Source organism: Diuraphis noxia, unplaced genomic scaffold, assembly GCF_037042655.1.
Source record: "Diuraphis noxia isolate RWA-SAM2 unplaced genomic scaffold, SU_Dnox_SAM2 contig0001, whole genome shotgun sequence".
Lineage (NCBI taxonomy): Eukaryota > Metazoa > Arthropoda > Insecta > Hemiptera > Aphididae > Diuraphis > Diuraphis noxia.
The window spans coordinates 29,664,700-29,689,175 of NW_028301711.1; the positions used below are offsets into that span (position 1 = coordinate 29,664,700).

General features: G+C 27.2%; 1 protein-coding gene across 3 annotated transcripts; it reads left to right on the forward strand.

Annotated features, from left to right (window-relative positions):
* Positions 1-3,101: 3,101 nt before the first annotated feature.
* On the forward strand, positions 3,102-24,063 carry p120ctn (adherens junction protein p120). 3 transcript variants are annotated; one of them, XM_015511538.2, is made up of 18 exons: positions 3,102-3,956; positions 6,646-6,697; positions 7,472-7,537; positions 14,724-14,880; positions 14,976-15,123; positions 15,578-15,844; positions 15,943-16,062; positions 16,149-16,202; positions 16,273-16,492; positions 16,556-16,709; positions 16,771-16,910; positions 16,968-17,206; positions 17,437-17,570; positions 17,630-17,882; positions 17,949-18,087; positions 18,259-18,625; positions 21,143-21,235; positions 22,327-24,063. In XM_015511538.2, the coding sequence occupies exons 2-18, from the start codon at positions 6,669-6,671 to the stop codon at positions 22,498-22,500; spliced, it is 2,754 nt and encodes a 917-aa protein (XP_015367024.2). In that variant the 5' UTR covers positions 3,102-3,956; positions 6,646-6,668; the 3' UTR covers positions 22,501-24,063. The 3 variants fall into 3 exon arrangements, with proteins under 3 accessions (XP_015367024.2, XP_015367023.2, XP_015367025.2); XM_015511537.2 differs by having other exon boundaries at positions 3,104-3,956; positions 17,434-17,570; XM_015511539.2 differs by lacking the exon at positions 7,472-7,537 and having other exon boundaries at positions 3,133-3,956; positions 17,434-17,570.
* The last annotated feature ends 413 nt before the right edge of the window (positions 24,064-24,476 follow it).

Sequence of the window (24,476 nt, forward strand, 5' to 3'; positions counted from 1 at the left end):
TTGTAGAACATGTCGCCAGGATACTTAAGCAACTATGTCCCATAGGCCCACATTAGTCTTGCGTTTTAGTCGTGCCCACAATGACGGCACTGATGAGCTGACAGACGGTGCCCGGTGACTCGGGTGGGTCGGCAAGACGTCCAAAGTTTTGCAAATGGTGAGTGTAATAGGGTGGCTGCAAATTTGAGTTCCATAACTTACGCTGAAGCTTCGCACTTGACGGCCGTCGATACATCATTGTCAACAAGCGCTATCTACCGGCATCGATTACCGTCGCGTCGTTCAAAAATTGTTCAACACAGCGAGTAGACACCACCGTGACGCGCTCTAGTACTCACTATCCGATTAGTGGTTTTCATACGAAAAAAGAATCAATTCCACAATGTTTGAGTCAAATTTAAAGTCGTGGTGAAGATATTTACATTTCAGTGAGATAATTAAAGAAGCAATCGTTATTTTAATTATTTATATTCGGCCTAACATCTCCTCACGAAATACTGATTGGCGAAAGCCGATACTTCAATACTTGGATTCGATATGTACTACACCAAGTACCAAGTGCCAATATAGTAGGTACTTACGATTCGGTGATTGATGAACTTAATATTATATCTGATTTAATTCTACTTCCAAATAACAGTTTTTGAACGTTTCACCACACTCGCATGTTGTGTTATTGCCAATTAATCACCGTCTCTATGTATAGTAATTAGGTAACAATTAGGTACTATCCTATTTGGTAAATTTATGATATGAAATATTTCTAGCGCCTTATGTATTACTATTACGTCTTTATTACGCGCCTCAGCTGACTGTTCTAACAAATATATTTAAGTATACACAATATATGTATTTCCTGCACAATCTGTTACATTCAGAACAGTAAGTGTAAGTGATATAAGATTTTAAACTCTAACAAATAATATAATATTAAATGTATTATGTTCAATGAGTTATGGCTAAACACAATTTTTTCTATATAAATGTTATGTACAGTATTTATACGCGGCTGGGTTAGTTATGATTGTAAATTTGTAAATAACTTCGTTGACTTATAATTTGGCATGTGAATATGATTTTCTCTTGTAAATATTATCGAATAGATTTGTTATTTCCGTTCTACTCTTATATATATATATATTTAATTTTACTTTAGTGTGTAGTATAAATTATACTGTATGATGAATTAATGAATGACTAATATTACATATAAATTTGATAAAAATTGCCTATATATTGTATTGGTAGGTTGGTAGGTATGTAAGAATTAACTATTAAGTTTTTCCAAAACGAGATATTTTCAAAGGATAAGTAACTTTAAACTATAATAATATTAGTATGTGTGTTTATAATCAATTGTGGTAGTCAGCAATCTGCGGCACGCATGTAGTTCTCATAATAATTGCATTTGGCTCGGCGCCTGATAAGTAAAATGTATAATATGGATAAAAATCACGTAGTGTAGTCTGAAAACTGCGAACTTTTTAGATTATTGATAACTAGCTTAATTAATAAATCAAACAACTATGAACCTAAAACGAACCAAAGTTGATATGATAAAAGATTTTTGTTTAAAATTCAAATTGTGGCCTATGAAAAATGTATTTTTTGGCCTTTGACGCCATAAAGATTGACGAACACACTGTATTATTGTATAATATTAATATTAATTTAATTATTTTTCAATTAATAAATAAAAATATATTTTTAGTATAGTAATGGAAATGTCATAAATCTTTCACTTTTGTTCAAATAAAATCATGATATTTATTATAAACGTCGTTTTCAAATCCTGCACTGCAGCACATCTGCACGATTAATCGTGATTATTCATCATATAGTTTGGCGTTTTGTTAGACTTCGTTTTTAAGTCTAAACATAAAATATGTTTGTATATATATTTATTATAAATATTCTAACAATGATAAAATATTGGGAAACGCACATCAGTATAGACAGTAGTGTAATTGCCAATAAGACATGTTCCTGAGGAGGTTCATTATATTATAAATAATTTTGTTTTGCACTCTTAAAATTTCTAAGTATTTAACGGTAATAAATACCTCAAATGATAAATTCATTTTCTATAAACGACAATCACTCCAATACTTTTACAAATGGTCGCCCGTAAGGGGGACCGAGGGGAACCATGCTCCCGCTTTTTAGTCAATATGAATGTTTAATAACTAGTAAAAAAAAATTAGTATTTGCTGTATTATCAGGGATTTTTGCCTCCTAAAATTTTATATTTTTACAGTAGCCATTTCATTGCTGCATAGCTGTTCTTATTTTGAATAAAATTACAAAAAATACATGTAAGTAAAAGACGTAAAATCACCACTGTGATTGCCATGCTACAAAACTATACGAAATATGTATATAGGTACTATACAACACAAATATTGACATAGGTATTTGTAATATTTGTAGTATACTTAACTATTACAATGTATGCAATTTTTTGTAGTGCACTATGTAATCGTTATGAAAACGCGAAAACTTATCATTGTGTAATCATGTTTAGTTATTATAAAATGTGAGCCTCTGTCCCTTGCATTATAATTATGCCAAACATTCCGCACCTTAGCCATCCATATCAAGTTGGGACACAGACGCTAGACGCATATTTACGTCAGTCGACGTCCTGTATAATATAGGTTGATCTAATGATCTGTTGATCCATTAATGTGTTAAATTGATAATAGATTGTAATATTTCATTTCGAATCGCGTGGTGTAGTGTTGTGTAATGTGCGTCACATCGTGTCGCGCCGCCGAAAAGGTCGACGGGCGGACGGCGACCTCGCAACCCCATGCTTTATTTACAGATGACTAGCTGGGCACCACGAAAATAACTCCGTGCCGCCACCGCCCCATTGAGCGATCGTGTGAGTGTGCGTCGCTGCTGGGCGTAAGAGCGCGTGCGCACTTTGTCTATGCGAACCGTGCCGACGATTTGTTATTTACGTTTCGCACTTTCGCGTGTCCATAGTCGCTGGTTGAGACTGTTATCGCCAAAAACGGAATTTTGGAATGCGAAAAAATTAAACCAGTACAATCCTGAGAACTTGTATTGCATTCGTACGCCACTGTGATTACGGCGCTGTAAGGTGTAGTAAGAAAAAGTATCACGCTGGTCGGTGACAGTTTAATATTATAATAATTATTATAAAACACCTCTGACCTCTATCCGGTGATAACCCCGTTTTGTTGTTGTTCCTTACTCCCTCTTGCCGGGCTGCTCTCTCTCACTCGCTCTCTTTTGCTCTTCCCCACGCCGCCTTCCGGTTACATACACACACAATATACACATACACATACACATGTACACACATACTATTAGCGGATACACTTGCGCACGCGCACGCGACGGCGCACACGTACGCGATGTCGACTGATGACGTATAAACCGAGGCGACCGCTTTTCTCATGATAATACGATACTGTTTTTAAACGCACACGCACGCACACTAATAACGCGTAATTGTATATAAATTTTTTTTCCTCTCTTCTCTTAACCCTTAACGTGTCGCACCGTTCGTCGCCCGGTTATTGGGCGCCCACATATCGGCTGATATCGCGACCGCGATGCGTATGACCTATCGTCTACCGCTCGTCGCCGACGTCGCCATCGCCGTCGCGCCGTCGTCATTTTTGTCTTCACCTTAATTGTTGTACTCGACATCGTCGCCTCCCTCAACTTCGTTGTCACCTTCGTCTTCGAAGCCTCCGTTGAGTACGTACATGGTACTACTACCGTAGCAGTGTAAACTAACGGTTTACGGGAAATAAGTTTTGCGCCGACACCGCCTCAACAGACGTGGCCACACTCCCGGAAACTCTGTCGACTTCCGATGTGCCGTCGTCCACCATCGAACTGATGTGCGTCCACCGCCTGTCGAATACGATGATCCGTTCCCGTTGAAAACGTTGGAACTTCACTACTGTTGCTACAAGGTACGTGTTCTCTGTGGTCCACTTTTGACCCGTTTTTCAGGATGATCTGTTGGCGTCTTAGGCGTAGCCCCCCATGTCAACAGTGGGCGTCGTATATGCATTGGCTCATAATACCGCTGCTGTAATAATCAGTTTGGCTGTCCATTGTTTTGGCATCCTGTTGTAGTGTCTGGTGACCCATCTGATGCTGTGGCTTGCCCATAATTTCATTGTGCTGAACTTGCACTCCGGGACTGCACTCTCTAATCTGTATAAATTTCACATCTCCCTCGTCCCTGTTTTAATATTTGATATATTTCTGTTTTTATGCTAATCACTCGACATGATTCCTTGGCTATGTTAATTACCTAGACTTTAGTTATCCGTTCATTTTTACAGTCCATTAAAAATGATATAATGGATCTTAATATCTTCTTAGCTCAGCTGCCAAGTGGTTTTCTATAATTTTCTCCAATCCATGAACCTGATCTACTTCAGATCAGCTAGGTTTCATTTTTTCAATTGTAGATGTCTGTTTATTTTTCAATTAAAATTTAATTCTATTTTGCATTAATTAACTCCCATAATTGAGTACCTGTTTATTTTAAATAGTTACTATAAGACATAAGTTCTATTAGACTTAAAGCTGTAGAAAATATTGCTCCGGGCAACCTGGCCAGATTGACTTGTTGGGCAGCATTCTTGATCTTTAAAAAAGTATAAATAATTAAGGAAAATTCTCATTAAAAATATTAATTGATTTTTTTCTCTTTTTATTTAAATTAAACAATACTTTTTAATACAATTATTAATAATATATTGAAATATGTATAAGTAGCCACATAAGTGTAGGCATTAATGTATTACTAACTTACTTGTATTATTTATGAACTAAAAAGATGTATTGTAATAATATACATGAAAATAACAATAGTATGGAACAACTTAAATTAAGTATAAATTAAAAAAAAATAATATTCATAGGTACTACCTACCTAAACTGGTAAACATAAAGTTAAGTAGGTATCCCAACTTCAGTCCTTAAAACTAGATAAAACATTTTTAATGCCAAAAAAGAATATATTATTTTTATTTCAAAGTTTGTATAGTGTAATAGGTACTGCTTTTACAATTGAAGTTTGTGTTGGATATGTAATTATTTGTTCAAAGACCCTTTGTTTTTGCTTTTAGTCAGGGACTAAGAACAAGTACCTAATTACCTAATTTAAACAAATATAAATTATTTATTGGGGCTAATCTCTATATCTACCGATGAATGCTTATGGCTTTGGCTTTTTAATTTTTAGCTAATCAAATAAAATATAGCCACCACAAATTTAATGATCGATAATCCTAATATTATAGATTGAGTACCTAACTATTTAACCTATTTACCTTTAGATTTATACTGTCGACCTGTAGAGTAGGTACTCATCAACAGCTTTTTTAAAGATAAGTACGATCAAACATAATATTTGAACATGATGTTAACTGCCTTAAATTAGATTGGTACCCATGCATTAAATATAAATATTTGAACATCAGAGTTGTAATATCTGTGTAATTATAATGTATGGTGGAACTATGCTCTTAGAATGTAAACAATATGTAACATTAATTAAATAATTATCAAATTCAATAAATATTGATATCTAGTTTATTCTGTTAATTTACAATCAAGTTTGCTGGTTGCTTTTTGATATTGTTATCCTTCAGAATTGTGTCTGAATGTATCTGCATTTAACTCTACTCCCTTTTATAATTTTATGGTAAAAATCAACTAAATAATAGAAAAATAAGTAGGTAAGTAAAAATGTTTTATTTTATTATCCTAGGTGAATAGGCAACTAATAAAACTTCATCTGGCAATATCTATATACTTTCATTATTTAATTTTATGTTACTAGAAATCTATTTGCATATTTGATTGTTGTTTACAGTTGTTTATGATTGCGCCCAACTTATAGGTAAATCATCCCAATTGTGATTAATTTATTTTTGATTCAATTTTTTAATAATCAAAAATATTTTGTTGAATATGCAGAAGGGTAGTCTAAATATTGTTTGACATTTATTAATTTATTATATTAATTTTATTGTTTCCATAATATATATTTTGGTTAGACACCTAGATATTTTTTGATTATTTTGGTTCTCTTCGTGATCTATCTTAAATTCTTGTGGTCAAAACAATCTTTTTGTTAATAGTTTATTATCCATGCATACATTTTATCTTGAAAATTATGGTGAAGAATGTGCCATGTTAACTAATAAATAAGGAGAGCTGAGTCATTAAAAAAAAAATAATTAGTTCATCAGTTTAATGTGGTCACCATTCGTTTGGTTTTAGACAGTTTTAGTATAACACCTACATAAGTAAAATATTAAATTATACTGAGAATTAAATGTTAGTAAGTATATGATCTATCTAAAGTATCTATACAGTTATTTGTAGGCAATACCTATTATATTATTATATTTAATATTATATCTGCATCATAGTTGTGGAATTTGAAAATATACCAAAACTTATGGGCTTATAATTTTTATAAAACTCTTATAATGAATTAATATTATTTAAATGTTAACTTGATGGTTTAAATCTAAAATATTATTTAATTATTAGTTAAAAAAATTCATACCTATTTTAATTTAATATAATGCATTATTAACTAAGGTCTTAATTAATTTTTTTCAAATGTGATTTCAGGCGTTTTGAGTGTCAAATTATCAATGAGTAATCAGCTGGTCGACTCATGTTTGTAAGTAATAAGTATATTGTAATGGAGATGGTCATTCTTTTAATGTTAAAAATGAAAATGTATAACATTTTAAAAGGAGCTTAACATTAACAAATTTTTACAAATGATTAACATCAATTATTAATAATTTGGTTTATAACAATAGTTGTGTTCTGCAATGATATTTGCTTTATTGCATAGCATATACATATACTATGGTCTTCATCATAATATTATATATTATATTTTAATTTATAATATATTATTATTATAGTTGTTACCTACTGTAACCTAATTATACTATTTAAAAAATATTATACATTATTTAAATGATTTATCATTATGTGACTAAGTAAATATAATGAAAGTTTTATTTCATGGTTTATTTAGGCACATATACTTCAAAAATAAACTTAAAATATTAATTACTTATTATGTTTTTGAAAGTAGAAGTGTTGAAGATCATATTTTTATGAATACTTTTTAATGTTTATATTACTATAACAATTAGCTTTTATTAAATAAAATTAAGTTTTATCTAATAAAATAATTAATATTTTATGGGAATATTAACTATTTATATTCTCTGATTAGTGAGAAAACTAATTGATTCTGAAAATCCCCATGTAACAATGCCACCTTAGTGGAATCTGTCTTGATGGCTGGGTATCAAACAAATTTTTGTTAGGCTATAGCGCATTGTCTTTTTGGATAGAGTGCAATAAATGCAATAATGTTGAATTGGCTTGTGTAAATATAATAAACACATTTGTTTCAAATTTGCTTGGGTGACAGGTTGGTGAACAGAAGGGTGGAGAAGCTTCAAGAGCAAAGCTTCACTTGCACTGAGATAACACAAAGGTATATTTTTTCTTTTAAAAAAATTGCCATAATATTATGTCAATTTTTAATTTTTACCTTTTTGGCTTCTATACATGCTTTGTTTAGATGTGTCATGTGTTGGTTTTTTTTATTTAGTTGTTAATAATACTATTACTGTGTACCTAATTAGTTTTTCTTGCCTTATTATAATACACAGTAGATAATAAATTCAATATTCCAGTATTCTGTATTATTAATAATTTATGAAACATAATTGTATGTATATTGTTTAAAGTTGTATGAGTTAAGAAATAAAATGTGCATGGTATCCTACTAAAGAGTCTCCTATTTAATAATGTCAAATTATATTTATACATTTATTAATACTTGCTTTGAGACCATTTATTTTATGCACTAGCTTGTTTTTTTTTTTTTAAATCAAGTAATTTAAGAATAGCCATAAATATAATTGTACTTACTATGAAGAAATGTATTTAATTTTTAATCGGTTTAAATTATTTTTAAGAGCATTATGCTAGGTCAAATATTTGCTATAAGTATTGAAAAAAATGTAGGTATTTGATTTTAATAAAATTTTGTTGGCAGTTTGTGAATATTGGGTAAATTCAAATGGTCAATGATATTATATTTGATCTCGTATTTTATGATGAATATTCAAAAAGCATACTGATTATTTTAGTTAGTAGCAATATTAAACTCATTGAAATTAAAACAATTTTTCAAATATATTTATTATTTAAATTAAGATTTGTTGTATTTAAAAATTATTTTATTATTGAATGCAACAACTTTTATTTTAAATAGTATATTATAAGGAGTTCAATTTTGGTGATTTTTCAGGTGCGTGTGAAGTTTGCGAATCTGTGATCGTTGTAACTGATTATTCCTCATTATTGTGAGTGACAAATATAGTGTAAACAAAATAGTGGGGGGCTTTCACACATGCACGCACATGTCAACAGCATTAACATCACCCATTATACAAATATTATGTACTTTTTTTTTTGTCTCTAAGTCAATCTTTTGGCAATTGTACAGACTAACCTAATTATCCGATAAAATATAAGAAACCGAATTCGCCATTAAGTGTACTTGAAAAAGACATTTTTATAAATTTAAATTAATTTTTTAATTTTATTATTATTAATATTCAACAGGTTTATGTTTAAATTATAAAAGTGAAAATGCCGTTTCACATAAATTTTATGACAAACTATCAAATATGATTTCAGAATTTTTATCAGTTTATTACGATAGTTGGTACTTGATATATATATATATTATAATATTATATTAGGTATACTATATTAATATAAGATTTCAGCCCACATTTTAGCAATAAATAGTAAACAGCCGGAATAAAATCCTCTTTAAAAGTATTATGTACTATATTTATGAATCACTTTAATTGAAAAAATTATACATTCCTACTTCATTAATTATTCGTTCGATAACATAGTACATTTTTATGATTTTATGTGATGAAAAAATGTTGTTTGACCACGATTGAAATATCGCCTATCGAAGTTCGGTTAATGTATATTTTCTTATCTAAATAACATTATTACAACAATATAAAAAGTCGATTAAAATACCTCATGTCCTCGTCGTACTAAATCGTACAATGAAGTCAATTTGTTTGCTCATAATTATTAATATTATAAGACACTAACACTATAGCAACTCTTAAACAAAGTAACAATTGAATCATGTGTGTTTAATATGAAACTGGCGCATTTATTATTTGTCGAAAAATATTTATCATACTGTAGTTTTGTCGAAAAGATTAAAATATGCCCATAATGAGGTAAAAATTGTCAAAATGCTCTTTAAATTAAAAATATTAAATTAATTTATGATGAGGATAATCAATTTATTATTAGCTGTTAGTTGAAAAAATTTTCTGTAGTGTAATTTGAATTAAGTGGGAATTCCAAGTTTTAAATTTCCTGATAAGACTTGAATAAAATATTATGATACGCATGACGTAGCAATTGGTATTTCCGGCCTTTGATGTTTTGCAAACACATTCAAAATTTAGATTACAAACCGACTGTTTTTAAATATATCTATTTCCGCTTAAACGTGTCGACTAATCTATGGGTGCAGTTGGGTTTATGAAAATATATTAGAATTTCTCATATTATCTCTTATTTTAAACGACTCAACTTTTTATCAATTTCAATATCACAATGAACTTCATATTATTTAAGTAAGTATAAATTCATGAATATTGTATTATGGATTACACTGATTAAAAATAAAACAATAAATAAAAGTGGAATTAATGTCGTCGTTTCTCATGTAAACATAATGAGAAATTCTAATTTATTTCCAGTATCCTTATCGTTCACATGCGTGGGAGTGGTACATACGGCGAGTCACTCACTATTCACTAAATGATCGCTTTCTACGTACACGCTAGCAATGCACGCATACACATACTTGAGATATTGCCTATCTTGATAAATTAACCTCGCGGTGACTCCTTAAGAGGTTCAGCTGACCTAACACATCTTCCGAAGTATCTTTAATACAATTAGAAATTTACAAGAATTTATAAGAACTAAACTTAAATAATTAAGAGGACGTTTCACCCGCATGTGTTGTCTCCGTCTTACAAGTGCGTAACATTGCAAAAACTGTTTCGCGCGGGAAAGAACCGAGAAAGTTATAGTTATAACTAAGAAACGAAATTTTCACCACATGAAAAGGAGAATTTTGTCTGTGCAATATCGTTTTTATTTTTTTGATATCACTTATATAAAAAAAATTCTTATTGTTTTATAATACATTAATTTTGTGTTTTTTAAGCATGAATAACTTTCTTTGTAGTTCTGATATCGAAAAAATAAAAACGATATTGCACAGACAAAATTCTCCTCTTTATGTGGTGAAAATTTCGTTTCTTAGTTATAACTGTAACTTTCTCGGTTCTTTCCCGCGCGAAACAGTTTGTGCAATGTTAAGCACTTGTAAGACGGAGACAACACATGCGGGTGAAACGTCCTCTTAAGTTGTTTGTATCTTTTCCATACTTAATTTTCCAACAATTAAGTGCTTTTAATTTATTATTTTGTTTATTAATTATTAGTATATAATATATATATATTATATACAATTGTGATGTCAACTTTCTATCTCCCCAACACCAGTGCCGTATTAGACATTTTGCGCCCGGGTGCAAAAATAAATTTGCGCCCCTGTAAGGGACTTTCCCACTGAAAATATGAAGGATAGATCCTTATTTTAAGCAAAGAAAAGAATATTTATTTTACACAGTAGTGTATGCGTTTTTAAAAATATTGATTAATAATCTCATGAATCCCCTCTCCCGTCGCAAAGATACAATCGAGTGTATGCCACTTGAGCCCTGTTTTTAATTCACGATATAATTTTTTTTACTTAGGTAGGTACTTCATGGATCATATTAATGTCAAAATAAAAATAAAATCTACCTTATGCAACTTTATAAACTATGCAAATGAATATCATTATTTTTTTTTAAATATAGGTACGTATATTTATAAAATAATTTATTTTTTGTCTTTTAACAAAGTTAGTCTATGATATTGATATCTACTTAACTTTTTTATAATTAAAATAATATAAAACAAACATAATAATAAATAAATAACAACAACGCGGAGTAGTGAAAAATTATTAATATTAATCTCATTGACATCATTAATAAATAATAAATTTATAATAAAAAATACGCCGTAATATTATAAATAAGTAATAATAAATAACATGTCTATTGAATCACAGAAAATTTATTTATAGGATTAAAGAACTATTATTAGGTATTTGAATGATACTCGATTGCTGATAGTTTTGAATACATAATTATTTAATTGTTTAAATTTCAAAATTTCAAATACATTATTTACTTATTAATTAATTATATTATATTATGTAATACTGTTATTAAAATAATTGGTACTTGTTTGTTATCGCCCCGCCAGTACACCGTATAAAATTTATCGCCCCGCCACTCTTGTTTTTTATCGCCCCTCCATAAATAAAAAAAAATATTTCAATGTATAATATTATGTTATTTTATTTTAATAGTTTTAAATATATAAATGTATAGTATAAAATTTAAATTCAAAAATGTATAAAATATAAAATATGTAGAAAAATGTAGAAAATATATTATGAATATATAGTTATAATGGAGGCCAGAATTCGGAAATATCTTTGAGGATAGTTTCAAATGCGTATTGTTTTCCGAGACGTGTTCTCCACATAAACTCTGCCAAATATGATTCTAGAAAATTTCTGTTAGTCCCACGACGATTTTTATTGCCCCATTTAGCAGAACCACACAACCTCTCAATATGTTGGGTGTGAGCCCCTGTGTCCGGATCGACAAAATTATACGTGTGGTTTACAGTATTATGTTTGAATCCCACTTGTTGCAAATTATTGTAACGAACTAATCGAAAATTATCATAAAAATGATAAAATTTAGTTTTCTCATTTTCTAAAATATATCACAAACGATTAGCAATAGCGATAAATTGTATGCGATGTACTGGAGGGGCGATAACAAACAAGAGTGGCGGGGCAATAAATTTTATTCGGTGTATTGGCGGGGCGATAACAAACAAGTACCAAATAATTTCAATTTTAATAATTCACAAGTGAACAAATTTTCCACCACAAGATACCGGCGTCCGAATTTGTTGTTATCAGGGCTCCCCCTTCCACAATTATTGCGGCGTTGAAATTTCACTGGTGTTTTAGTTTTTATATTATAATAATAACGCCTGGGTGATTATTATTCAATTATGAATGTGTTATTGTATAAAAGTATTGAATACATTAAACTACCTTATGTATCCATGTGATTAACCTTCATTTTTAACCTTTTATTAAATAGTAAATAATAATATGCAAATAATTGTATGTTGTCACATAAACAATATAAGAGAATAATACTATAATTTAGAGAGGAATAAATATAGTTTAATACATAAAATTAATATAATATCATCATCGTACTTTTTATCTTATATTTTTGTTAAAATTTTAGAGAAATATGAATTTTAATTATCATTCACGTAGATGTACAACAAATAATTGATTTTATTTTTTATTATACATTGTAAAATACCTTATGATGAAACTAAAAACAATTTAAAATTGATTCGACAACTAATTGTATTTATTCTTTATATTCCCTCTATTTTTATATATTTTTTTAATCTGACGTACATATTTTTAAAATTTTTTCAGCACTGTTTATTTGTGTCATATTTGATAATTTTTTTTTGATATCATCTTCTTATATCTTTCTGAATATATATCTTCAAATTTATTTTTACTTATACTTTTTCTTTTACATAAGTCACTTTTTCCTTTATCTGTGTGATTATTTTGTTTATCAAAAATCCTTCTGTAAAATAGCGGGTAATTTTGCATGTGTCTATTGAATTAAATTTTTGTATTTCTGTTATTATTTTAGAATGGCTTAAAATTCACCGAATAATCACAATATTAAAAATAGAATCAAACTTACAGCCATGTATCAAATTAAAACAAGTGTACTCAATTGAATGATAAATTTAAAAATAAAATAAAATATATAAAAATGTAGCTGTTATTCTTAATATTATAGAAAATTTGCTCATAATCAATGAGAAAATTATCTTTTTTATATGATATTAAAGAGAGTTATGAGTACGTAAAATACTATTTTAAAATCCTCATAACTTTCTTAGAAATTAAAATCTTGTAAAAAAAAATCAAAAATGAGTATAATATAATGACCTTAAAATTTGAAGTTAATTTTCCCTAATAGCTAAAATTGTGATTCAACTAAATCAAAATGTACTATGTTGTATATTTGCAAGAGAGAGATAACACATGTGGATGTCCACTCCATAAATACATTTTAATGATATATTTTTTAATTGTTTTATATTTCTATAATATAAATTTATCTTATTTGTGAGTTAATTCTGTACAATTAAGTAGTTACACTATATAAACATCAATGATCAATAACTATTTTTATGAATATATATTATTAAATAAACTATTTAGGAGCCAAATAGGGACTAGTCATTTTTGAGTATATTATTTATTTAGCCTGAATTTAATATTAAGTTCTCTTATTTGCTATTGATTTTTGATAACTATATAGTAAATAATGTATGCAATGTAGAGTTTGTTTAAACGTAGGGGTTAATATTATAATTTAATTCAAGTTAGTTATCAATGTGGTCCAAAAGGCAGTATAATTTGTATTATAGACCCTAAAATTTAAGTTAAAAACATTTTTATTTTCTTACTTATTTAGTTTTTTTATGCAGAGCTGTGTGATTTTATTCCAATTTGTATTCCCTTATTTAATATTAATAAAGTGTAATTTGAGTTAAATTTCATCTTTGTTTTTAGTTTATATAGTTTTTATTATTTACTATATTATTTGTAGACTTTTAGTTAGTACAATATCTTAAGTAAATCTATGTATAATAATAATATGGTCATATATTTTTGTTGGAACATATTTAAAAATTGTCATGTAATTGATATGCATGGAATTTTACATTAAATATGGCCAAAATGTATTAAAAAGGTTACTAATCGTTACACAATTTTTTAAAATCAAAATTAGTAAAAACAATGATTAATGATAAAAATATATTTTTAATAAATCAAAGTGTCAAAATTGTTAAATTGATGGCTACTATTATTCTTTTAAACTTAATTATCTTAAGATGTTTGATTGATATGTGTTTAATAACAATTCATCAGTTATTTTATTAAATTAAAACAAACAAGTGTTATTGAAAACATCAATCCAAAAATATTTTGCTTCACAAAAGAATAGTATAACTATTAGCTACAGCCAAAAATAAACCTAATCATAATTTCCAGATTTAAAACATTTAACTTTTTTTTTGATATTACAACATAGAGGGATATAGTGTGATTTTACAGCATTACATCTTTTCTATAAAAAATTAAACCAACTTTGAAGAATTTATGTAATTTATTATGTTCTAGTAATTTGTAACAAACTGAACTAATTTTCTTCAATGTAGCAAGAAAAATTAAACTATTTAATTGCATACATTTGATAGCCATGAATTTTATTTTATCATTAAAACATTAATAATAATCATCATTAAAATTTAATAGGTCATTGTAAAACATAGAGGTATCTAAAAATTTCAAATTATTTTTATAGAGCTCAGTCAGACCTCTCTCAAAGTAATTCATATCCAAATGATATCGCTTTTTCAAACAACGGCCTTCAAGAAAATCATTCATCTAATTCATCTGCTCAATGTAGTGAAAAACCTGTATTAGTATCCCAAACAAAGAAACACCAAACAACACAACAAGTAAATATTATTTTATGTTTTTGATGGAATATAACTTGTATTTTAAATGTATTTGAATTTTTGTGCGAAATTCTAAAATATTATCTTTATGTTAGGTTACAACTGTGACAAAAGTTGTTCGAGAAGTTCATCATATGATTCCTAATGGTCATTCATTAGATTACATCCCATACACATTAGGAGTTTCATCTTCATCAACTTCATCAACTCAACCAAATAATCCAGCTCATATGTCAGAATCTGGTTTGTATACAATTTAATGGTTAAACTTAAATTATATAAAAGTGAATTATAGTGAACTAATATTATCCAATTAATAAAAGTTATTTTAAGTAGTTCAGTTAACTTACGCTTATAGAATGTTTTTCTAACTTAAACAATCCCAAGGAAAAAAATGAATATTATTTTTGAGATTTTTTAGAATTGATCATAAAAATAAACTATGGTTATAGTTTTTAATCGTTAAAAATAAAGATATTGCTAAAAAAATCTTGAAATACAAAAAAAAGTTTGATCATATGCTTATCAACATTTATTAAAATTAATTGGCTTCATATTTCATATTTTCAAGTTGATCACATACATAACTAAAAATACATTATTGTGAAATCAATAGATTTCTTGCTTGTTAACAATCCTAAACTTAAATGGTTATATAGTTCTATTAATATTTATTTATGTATATGTTTTTGTTTAGGACATTATAATAATGACTACCAGAATTACAATCCAGGTTGTCAGGATTATGACCATTATGTTGGCGTACATCCTGGACTTTCGTATTACAGTTCCAACAATATACCTGGCCAACAAGGGGCTAAAATAGATGGAAATGCATACCATGTATACGACACAGGATCATCCCCTAATCAACTGGGGCATGAATATAATGAAACGATACCCACACCACCAAGTCCTAGTGCTTGCAGTGAATCTCCTCCACCACAACAGCTCTTGGCTCAAGGTAATTATATTTTTATGTGTGCATATTTTAAAAATATCAATATTTAGAACAAATAAATGTAACATGATTTGTTCTTATGAAAAAAAACCTATTTTTAGAATACATGAGAAAAGGATTACCATATCCACCTTCTGGTTATGAAGAACTTGATGCAACTCAATTGCATCCTAATCATGACCATTATCACCGAATTACACCGTCACCTGGTGATTGTTATGGTTAGTTCTTATTTCTTATTTTGTGTAATTTCATAATGTTATGTATGTTTTAAACAAAAATATTTCTTAAACTTTTATTTGTTTAGATCAAATGAGCGGATCATGGAATATGGATGAATGTGGAGATCAAATGGCACAAGGTATGTTTTTGTTTAAGTGTCACTATAGACTATAGTAACGGATTTTTATATTTTTAAATTTTTATTTTAGGTCTTAGATGGAGGGATCCTAATTTGCCTGAAGTTATAACATTCTTGGCTAACCCAAATAATTTAATTAAAGCAAATGCTGCTGCTTATTTACAACATTTATGTTATATGGATGATCCAAATAAACAAAAAACTAGGACGTTAGGAGGAATACAGGCTTTGGCAAAGCTCTTAAACCATGATTGTCCAGATGTTTACAGAAATGCATGTGGAGCCCTTAGGTATATATCTCTTCATATATTTTGTTTATAAAGAAATTTCAGTACAATTATTCTTTTTATTAGAAATTTATCATATGGAAGACAAAATGATGAAAACAAACGAGCCATTAAAGATGCCGGTGGAATACCATTACTAATTAATTTACTGCATAAATCAGCTGATGCAGAAGTTAAAGAACTCGTTACTGGAGTCTTATGGAACTTATCATCATGCGAAGTATTAATTAAAAAAACTATTTAGGTTTTTAAACTTATTTCATATTTATTCATTATTAAAGGATTTGAAAAAATCAATTATTGATGATGGTCTTTCTACTATTGTGAATCATATTTTACTACCTCATTCAGGGTGGAGCCCTACTGCTTGTAGCGATATTTGTTGGTCTACTGTATTTAGAAATACTTCTGGAGTATTAAGGTATAAATCGATTCTAAATATTTTAAATTGTATTAATTATCAATTTATGTAATTTAGGAATATAAGTTCAGCTGGTGAATATGCACGGAAAAAGTTACGTGAATGTGAATATTTAATTGATTCACTTCTTTATGTAATTTCAACTGCTATTGAAAAGTCAAATATTGGAAATAAGAGTGTTGAAAATTGTGTTTGCATACTAAGAAATTTATCATATAGGTGTCAAGAAGTTGAAGATCCAAATTATGATAAACATCCTTTACCAACTCAAAGTAGAATTGGTCCTCAGCCAAAAGGTTAGTTAAAAAAAATGTTTATCGGATATCTCATACATCATACTTTTCTATTTAAATTAAGTTTTATTAATTATTATGTACTAGATGTATTTTATCTTATTATGTATTATAACTCTCTACCACCAAGTATTTTTTTGTAAACATTTTAGTATTATTATTATTTTATTTATGTTTTGTAATAAAGATATTTTGAAAAAAATATATAAATGTTTCATTTTCTGTTTCAGCAGAAAACTTAGGTTGTTTTGGAGCTAGTAAAAAGAAAAAAGATATCCAAGTGGTTTCACCCAAAGAAAACCCTAGTAGTCGTATAATTCCTAGATCAGAACCAGCTAAAGGAATGGAACTTTTGTGGCAACCAGAAGTATGAATTTGAGATTGTCACTTAGTTTAAAATTTAATCATTCTCAATACTTATTTTAGGTGGTTCAATCATACCTAGCGCTGCTACAGAGTTGTTCAAATCCAGAAACTCTTGAAGCTGCTGCAGGTGCAATCCAAAATTTAGCTGCTTGTTATTGGCAACCTAGTATTGAAATTAGAGCTGCTGTCCGGAAAGAAAAAGGTCTCCCTATTCTTGTAGAACTCTTACGAATGGAAGTTGATCGTGTAGTATGTGCTGTTGCTACAGCTTTAAGGAATTTGGCTATTGATCAAAGAAATAAAGAACTAATTGGTTTGTTATAATTGTTTTAAATTATTATTATATTTCTAAATAAAAATGTTGAAATTCTATATGCAGGAAAGTATGCAATGAGAGACTTAGTGCAAAAGTTACCATCAGGAAATGCTCAACACGATCAAGGAACTTCTGATGATACTATAGCAGCAGTGTTGGCTACACTGAATGAAGTCATTAAGAAAAATGCTGAATTTGCTAGGTATTTATTGTTGTGTAGAAGAATTTAATATTTTGACTTGTGTTGTATAACCACATTCATAAGGTGTTGTATGGTATTAAATATTTATAAACTTGTGTTATGAGTCATATTTAAAAAATACATTATTGGTTTTAAAATTATACACTTATATATTAATGTTTATTTGTGTAGGTCATTACTGGATTCAAGTGGAGTAGAAAGATTAATGAATATAATTAGACAGCGTCAGAAATATACATCTAGAGTCTTGAAATTTGCCAGCCAAGTTTTGTTTGCTATGTGGCAGCATCAAGAGTTGAGAGATGCATACAAAAAGCACGGTTGGAGAGAACAAGACTTTGTTACTAAGACTATTGCAGCTAGAAATGCAGCGGGTGGAGTGAACTCACCAAATAATGCAAACAGTACACTTAATCGCCCTATGGCAAGTCAAGGGGGGACTCGGTACGAAGATCGGACGATACAAAGACAAAATCCAAATGTTTCACAGATGAATCATTCACTATCAAACTCTAATACAAATTCTACTTATCAGGCTGTAAGTTAAAAGATGAAAAACATTGTTAATATAGTCATCCAAATTGTTAGTTTTAAGACTGGTGAGAATTAACAATCTATGTGATCTAGCAACTGTTGTGACACAAATTGTGGATGACCTTAATATTTTTTTTAAATAATAATTCTTTGTTTTTTAGTATATTTTAAATTTTACTCCTTAAATTTAAAAGAATTGTATATTTTATAATTACTAGAAAAAGGTGATTTTAACCATAGTTATTTTTTTTATGATTTTAATAATAAATAATTTTGCGTTAAAAAATTATACTTAAAATATAATGGTTTTTGATGATGATCTTACTCGTACACAAATGTTATGATGATTTCATATAATTGTGTGCGTTAATTTAATTTAATTTAATTTACCATTTTATCACAGATTATATAAAACTAGGAGGTGCATTCCTGCATTTACTTATAACTCAAACTTACCCCAATGCAGTAGAATTGTATATAAATGTGGAATAAATTATGGTACAATACTTACTACAATTATTGTATCCAGTTGTATACACAGGATTTTTCAATGAAAGGGGCTTAAAAATTAATTATAATTTAAGTTTTATTTTGTCCATTTTATTAATGTCAGTTGTTTAGGTGAGGCATTTGAAATTATTTGTACAACTTCAATTTATAAACTTTTTTAGTTGGTCAAATGCTTTGATCATAAACTTTGAAGAAGGTTTTAGAAAGTAAATTGGATCTAGTGATTTTGAAAGATCAGAATTGAAAATGTTTAGTACTTTTTAATTAATCAGAAAAACAAAAGCAAATCAATGTAAATTTGTTAAAATAATTTAGTAACCTTGGTTCTACTGTCTATTATCTTGGACGGTATATGATAAGTTTTAGATTTTTTTCCTTAAATATGTTAGTTAAAAATTATTTGTTTTGTGAAATAGTTAACTAAAGTAATACAAGGTTAGGTTCAACATAACATTTTTTATAGCTATTAAAATATTAATGATACACCAGCACAAGTGAAATGTAATACTTGGTCTTTTATATTAGTAGTTAATAGTTAGTACTTTAACTAAAAAAATACTGATTATTTTAGGAAAATCGGCATGCAAATGTAATGTTTTTTTCAAAAATGAATTCAAACTATCTAGGTATAAATATTACTATTTATTGGCTTTAGCTAATCCGATATGATACATCTAAGTTTATGTCCTTGCTTACCAGTTTACAAAAAATATTATAAATATTTTAAAATAAAAGTAATTATATAATAATATAAGCATAAAAAGGACTTAAGTCTGTTAGCCACCCCTTCCCCTGCATACCCTATGTACAAAAAATATGACTAAATGTATTCAAATAATATGTCTATGGTTAGGCGTGAGTGCTAAATATCAGTGAAATTTGGTAATTAATCAATAATTTTACAAAAAAACTTTATTATTGTTATTAGTGGTTATGCTGATTTGAAGGCAGGGTTTGATTTGTTTTCACTTTGGAAAATTATCTGATTTAAATAGGGAGTGTACCATTTAGTTTTATATAATTTGTGATTATATATTATGTATAACATTAAATAATAATTAATAATAAATAAATTATATTATCTAGTGAATATTGTAAATTTCAGTTCACATTTTTTATGCTAAGACGTTTAATGTTAATAACTAAAAATGTAAGACAACTAATTGTAAAAAATATGTTATTTTGCTGTAATTTTAATAAGTATTATTTATTTTAATCTTATAAATTTATTAATTGTCGAGACAAATTGTTTTTAGGAAATCTAATAATAATAAAAAACAAATTTCATGTTACTTTTTATACTATTGATAATGTTATGCAGTTTTATTTCTTAACCATTGTTTCAACTAATTATAATATTAGGCTGTACTTCAAATAAGCTTGTATTTCACTAATCATGCATTTGTTTGTTTTCTTTTACTTAACATATTATTAATTATTATGTTCTACATTTTTAATAGAACATTATTATTTTTAACATTAACTAAATTTACCTTATGAAACTAAAATATAACATTTTTATGCTCTTATCAGTTAAAAATATAAATATATATTTGTAACTTTAAAATTTGACATATATAGACAAAATGCATTATTCAAAAATAAAATATTATTTACTTAAAAATAAAAATATTGAACAAAGATTTATGTTTGATAATGGGCAATTTAATTAATGACAGTATTAGATAATATGCAGAATTTAAATGTAGTGTGTTAGAGAGAGATAACAAATAGAATTATAGCATCGTTTCACTATTTTATTTATTTGAGGGATGTAATTAAGTTCATGGCCAAAATATTAAAATCCTCAACTCATAAAACATTTACAATATTCACATTTAAATATAAAATTAATAAATTATATTTTATTCTTTTCTCATCTACAATATATTATGTACACACTAACATGTTAGTTATATTATTAAATAAACAGATTTCATTATATTTGAATTAAAAAAGTCTTATTATTTCGGTTAGTTCTTTATTTTATTCATGTACTTGATATTTTCAGAATGAAGATATTCCATTAGCTGATATGCCGTATCCTGAAGTGTCTAACCATACCCCTCCTGCTGGTGGAGTATTAATTTATCCTCCTGGACATGTGAGTAAATTGAGTGTTGGTAATTCTTCAGTATTGTTTTCATATTTTTGTTTAGTATTCAAAGTCACACTACTAGTCATCCATATAGTTATATTATTCATTTATTTTACTCACCTTAATGTTGCACATATTATTTATACTATGTATATTTGATTATATTAATTAATAGAAGTGTTCGAACAAAGATTAAGGAATACAACAAAATTTTCAATCAAGTTATTTGATAAAAATCAAAACTTAAGATTTAACTGTATTAAGTAATTAATAATTATCTTTAACTGCGGTCATATTCATATTCGGCTATTTCAAAAGTATAGATAATTTAAAAAAATCAATTTTCAAAATTATTTATGGTGGTTCTGATTTTAGTTATATTATACATAATTTAATAATAATACTCAAATCATAAACCTCTAGTAAACTGAATAGTTAAATGACTATCTTTTATATTTACGTTATTTATTTCTTAAATTTTTAATATTAAATAAATCAATAATAAATGAAGTTTTAACATTGAAGATTTAAGTATTTAATTAGGTATATTTATTTGATTTTTAATGGTTTAGCACAGAAACTAAAGAGATAAGAACTCCTATCTTATGTATTAAATGTTCTGGTACATAATATTTTTAAACCTATTTATTTTAAACTTTATGTTAACAATTTTTGTTCAAGTAATTTTTAAAGTTTTAATGAATTAGGTATAATACTATATTAAGAAAATAAATTTTTATGGAACATACTTCATACAAGTAAAGACTAGTATTTTAAAATTTAATTAATTTTTATAATTATTAAAATTTGAAATTTTGTCAACTATGTTTTATTGTCTATGTAAAATTATTCACTTACATGTATATATTTTTTTCTAAAAAGAATGTTAATTAAATATAGAAATGAATTGTTTATTCCTTAATATTTTTTAATTTAAATGCTTTAGGGTGAAAAAAATTTTCTATTTTGAATTTATTTTTAGATGTTTGCTTAACTTAAGTCTTAAACTATGCAAAATACTAGTTGATGTTTGTTAAAGATATCATTGAGTTTTTAATGTTACTAGTGTTTTATAAAAAAAATATACATTTTTTTAGCCGTTAAGACCTGGCGAGCCACTTTATGCTCAAGTTAATCGGGAGAAAAAGAAGAATAAACAATATGACCCGTCGTGTTCAATGGGTGAAATGTGGAATTACAATGAACAAGCACAACCAAAAGTATCATCTGTTGATGTTTCAACCGCCCAAGGAGGTGATTCATGGGTATAAAAACCATTTGGCTGATTTTATTCGCATTTTTTAGTATCTTTAAATATACAATGTAAGTATTTGTTATTATGACGAGGTGATATTATTATTATTTCTGCATTTGTGACACAAAACCATTTTTATATTATAATTAGTTAAGGACATGTTAGTTTTTATTAATTTATAAAATGTAAATTATAACATATATATTTATCCATTATATACACTCATAACACATTTATAATTTATTATTTTATGTACAATTAAATGCACACAATATTTGAAGATAATGTTTATGTGCCAATAATTTAATAATGATAATTATAGACTTAGTATTATATCAGTTTTTACTTGAATATTATTAAGTGGGGCTCACATATCTTTTCTTACATACTGATTTGTATTTATGTTATTATTCAATTCAATTAATAACTTTGGTTAATGAAAATAAATACTGATAAAAAAAATTTAGATTTGGAGAGTTTTGTGTTAGAAGTACTCTGTGTTAATATTGGAATATATGTGTAATAAAAGAAATGCTAACTTTGCTTAAAGTAAGTTAATTTGAAACCATTATGTGCAATGATTGTTTGTATTTATCATTTGTTTAAAAAATAAGGCGATATAGTTACTTGAAGTAACCAAATATATATACACATATAAAATATATATTTACCATTTTTTTTGGGGGAGATTTTATATCTACTAAGTATTCGGTAATAATTTACCCCACTCTTTTGGCAGTCTTGATGAATATATAGTGTAAAAAAACATTGCATTTCTTATTTTAGTTGATATATACACTTTGTATATTGAGTTAAAGAATTATTCTCGGGTTGTCATATTATAATCCAAATGGTAAATAGTTGAAACAATTATACCAAAGTGAAAAAATTAGTAGATATAAAATGTCCTAAAAATTAATTGTAAAAACATTGTAAAATTAAAATTTGTATTCTATGATAATCTGTTTGAAAATTGAAAAATTTTCTTTCGTATTAGAAGAAAAAAAATAAATGGTAACCAAATAGTTGTAAGTGCTTTTATGTTCCTGACTTTAATATTTTTGTTATACATACTTATTGTGGAAATTTTTTTACATACATACATTTATATACTATTATATAACATACTATTAAAATAAATTTAAGATACTTATACAATATACTCCATAAAAATTCCAATTAAAAGTATTCACATATATTTATGTACCCTAATTAGTCAATATACCTTTTGTCAAATCATTGGATAACTATTATTGATGAGTTTATATTATATTCTCATTGGCTTCATTATTATATTATAAGATATATTTTGAATGTTTTGGTGTTTCTTTTGGTTTGTAACTTTACCAGTTAAATACAATTTATTTTATACTTATATTTTTTTTGAAATACTTTAATTAAATTTAAAACTTTTTTAATGACAATATTGTTAGTTTTCAGGCGTAGAAAAAATATTTTAAAGGGCCAAAGTGTCATATCTATGATAATTATTATTATTAGGAATAATATTCTATATAATTATTAAATATACATAATATGTCAAACAAAATCAATAAAGTAGTCTGTATAGTGTCTGCAATCTGGGTTTATTTATTTAATGAATTAAAACCTTTCATAGTTTTAAAAACTAAAATATCCATAATTAAATGTCTGGAAATGTACTTGACAATAAAATACCAAGTCAACATCGTTTGCCAGTAGTGATTGGATAATTAATTCAATTTTAGTTATTTACATTTATATTGCAGTAGTTTTTCTGTTTAAGGTGTTCATAAAAAAAAAAAACTATATCTTTCCTTTTGACATAACTGAATTGTGCATGTTTTATGTATTCAATTTTCAATCATAAGTACTGACTTATGTTGTACTTTGTATTATTAGTTGTTATATTATTTCCATTTTTACTATTTTTATTATTAAATAAAGACTTAGGTATATGAATAATTTTTAATTTAATATTATATTCTTGTTACCATTATTATATTATATACT

Excerpts from the sequence above, each read along its gene's own strand:
- p120ctn (XM_015511537.2), top strand. The coding sequence starts at position 6,669 with ATGAGTAATCAGCTGGTCGACTCATGTTT. Across the intron at positions 7,538-14,723 it reads TGCACTGAGATAACACAAAG|AGCTCAGTCAGACCTCTCTC; the intron begins GTATATTTTTTC and ends TTATTTTTATAG. Across the intron at positions 17,883-17,948 it reads AAGAAATAAAGAACTAATTG|GAAAGTATGCAATGAGAGAC; the intron begins GTTTGTTATAAT and ends TTCTATATGCAG.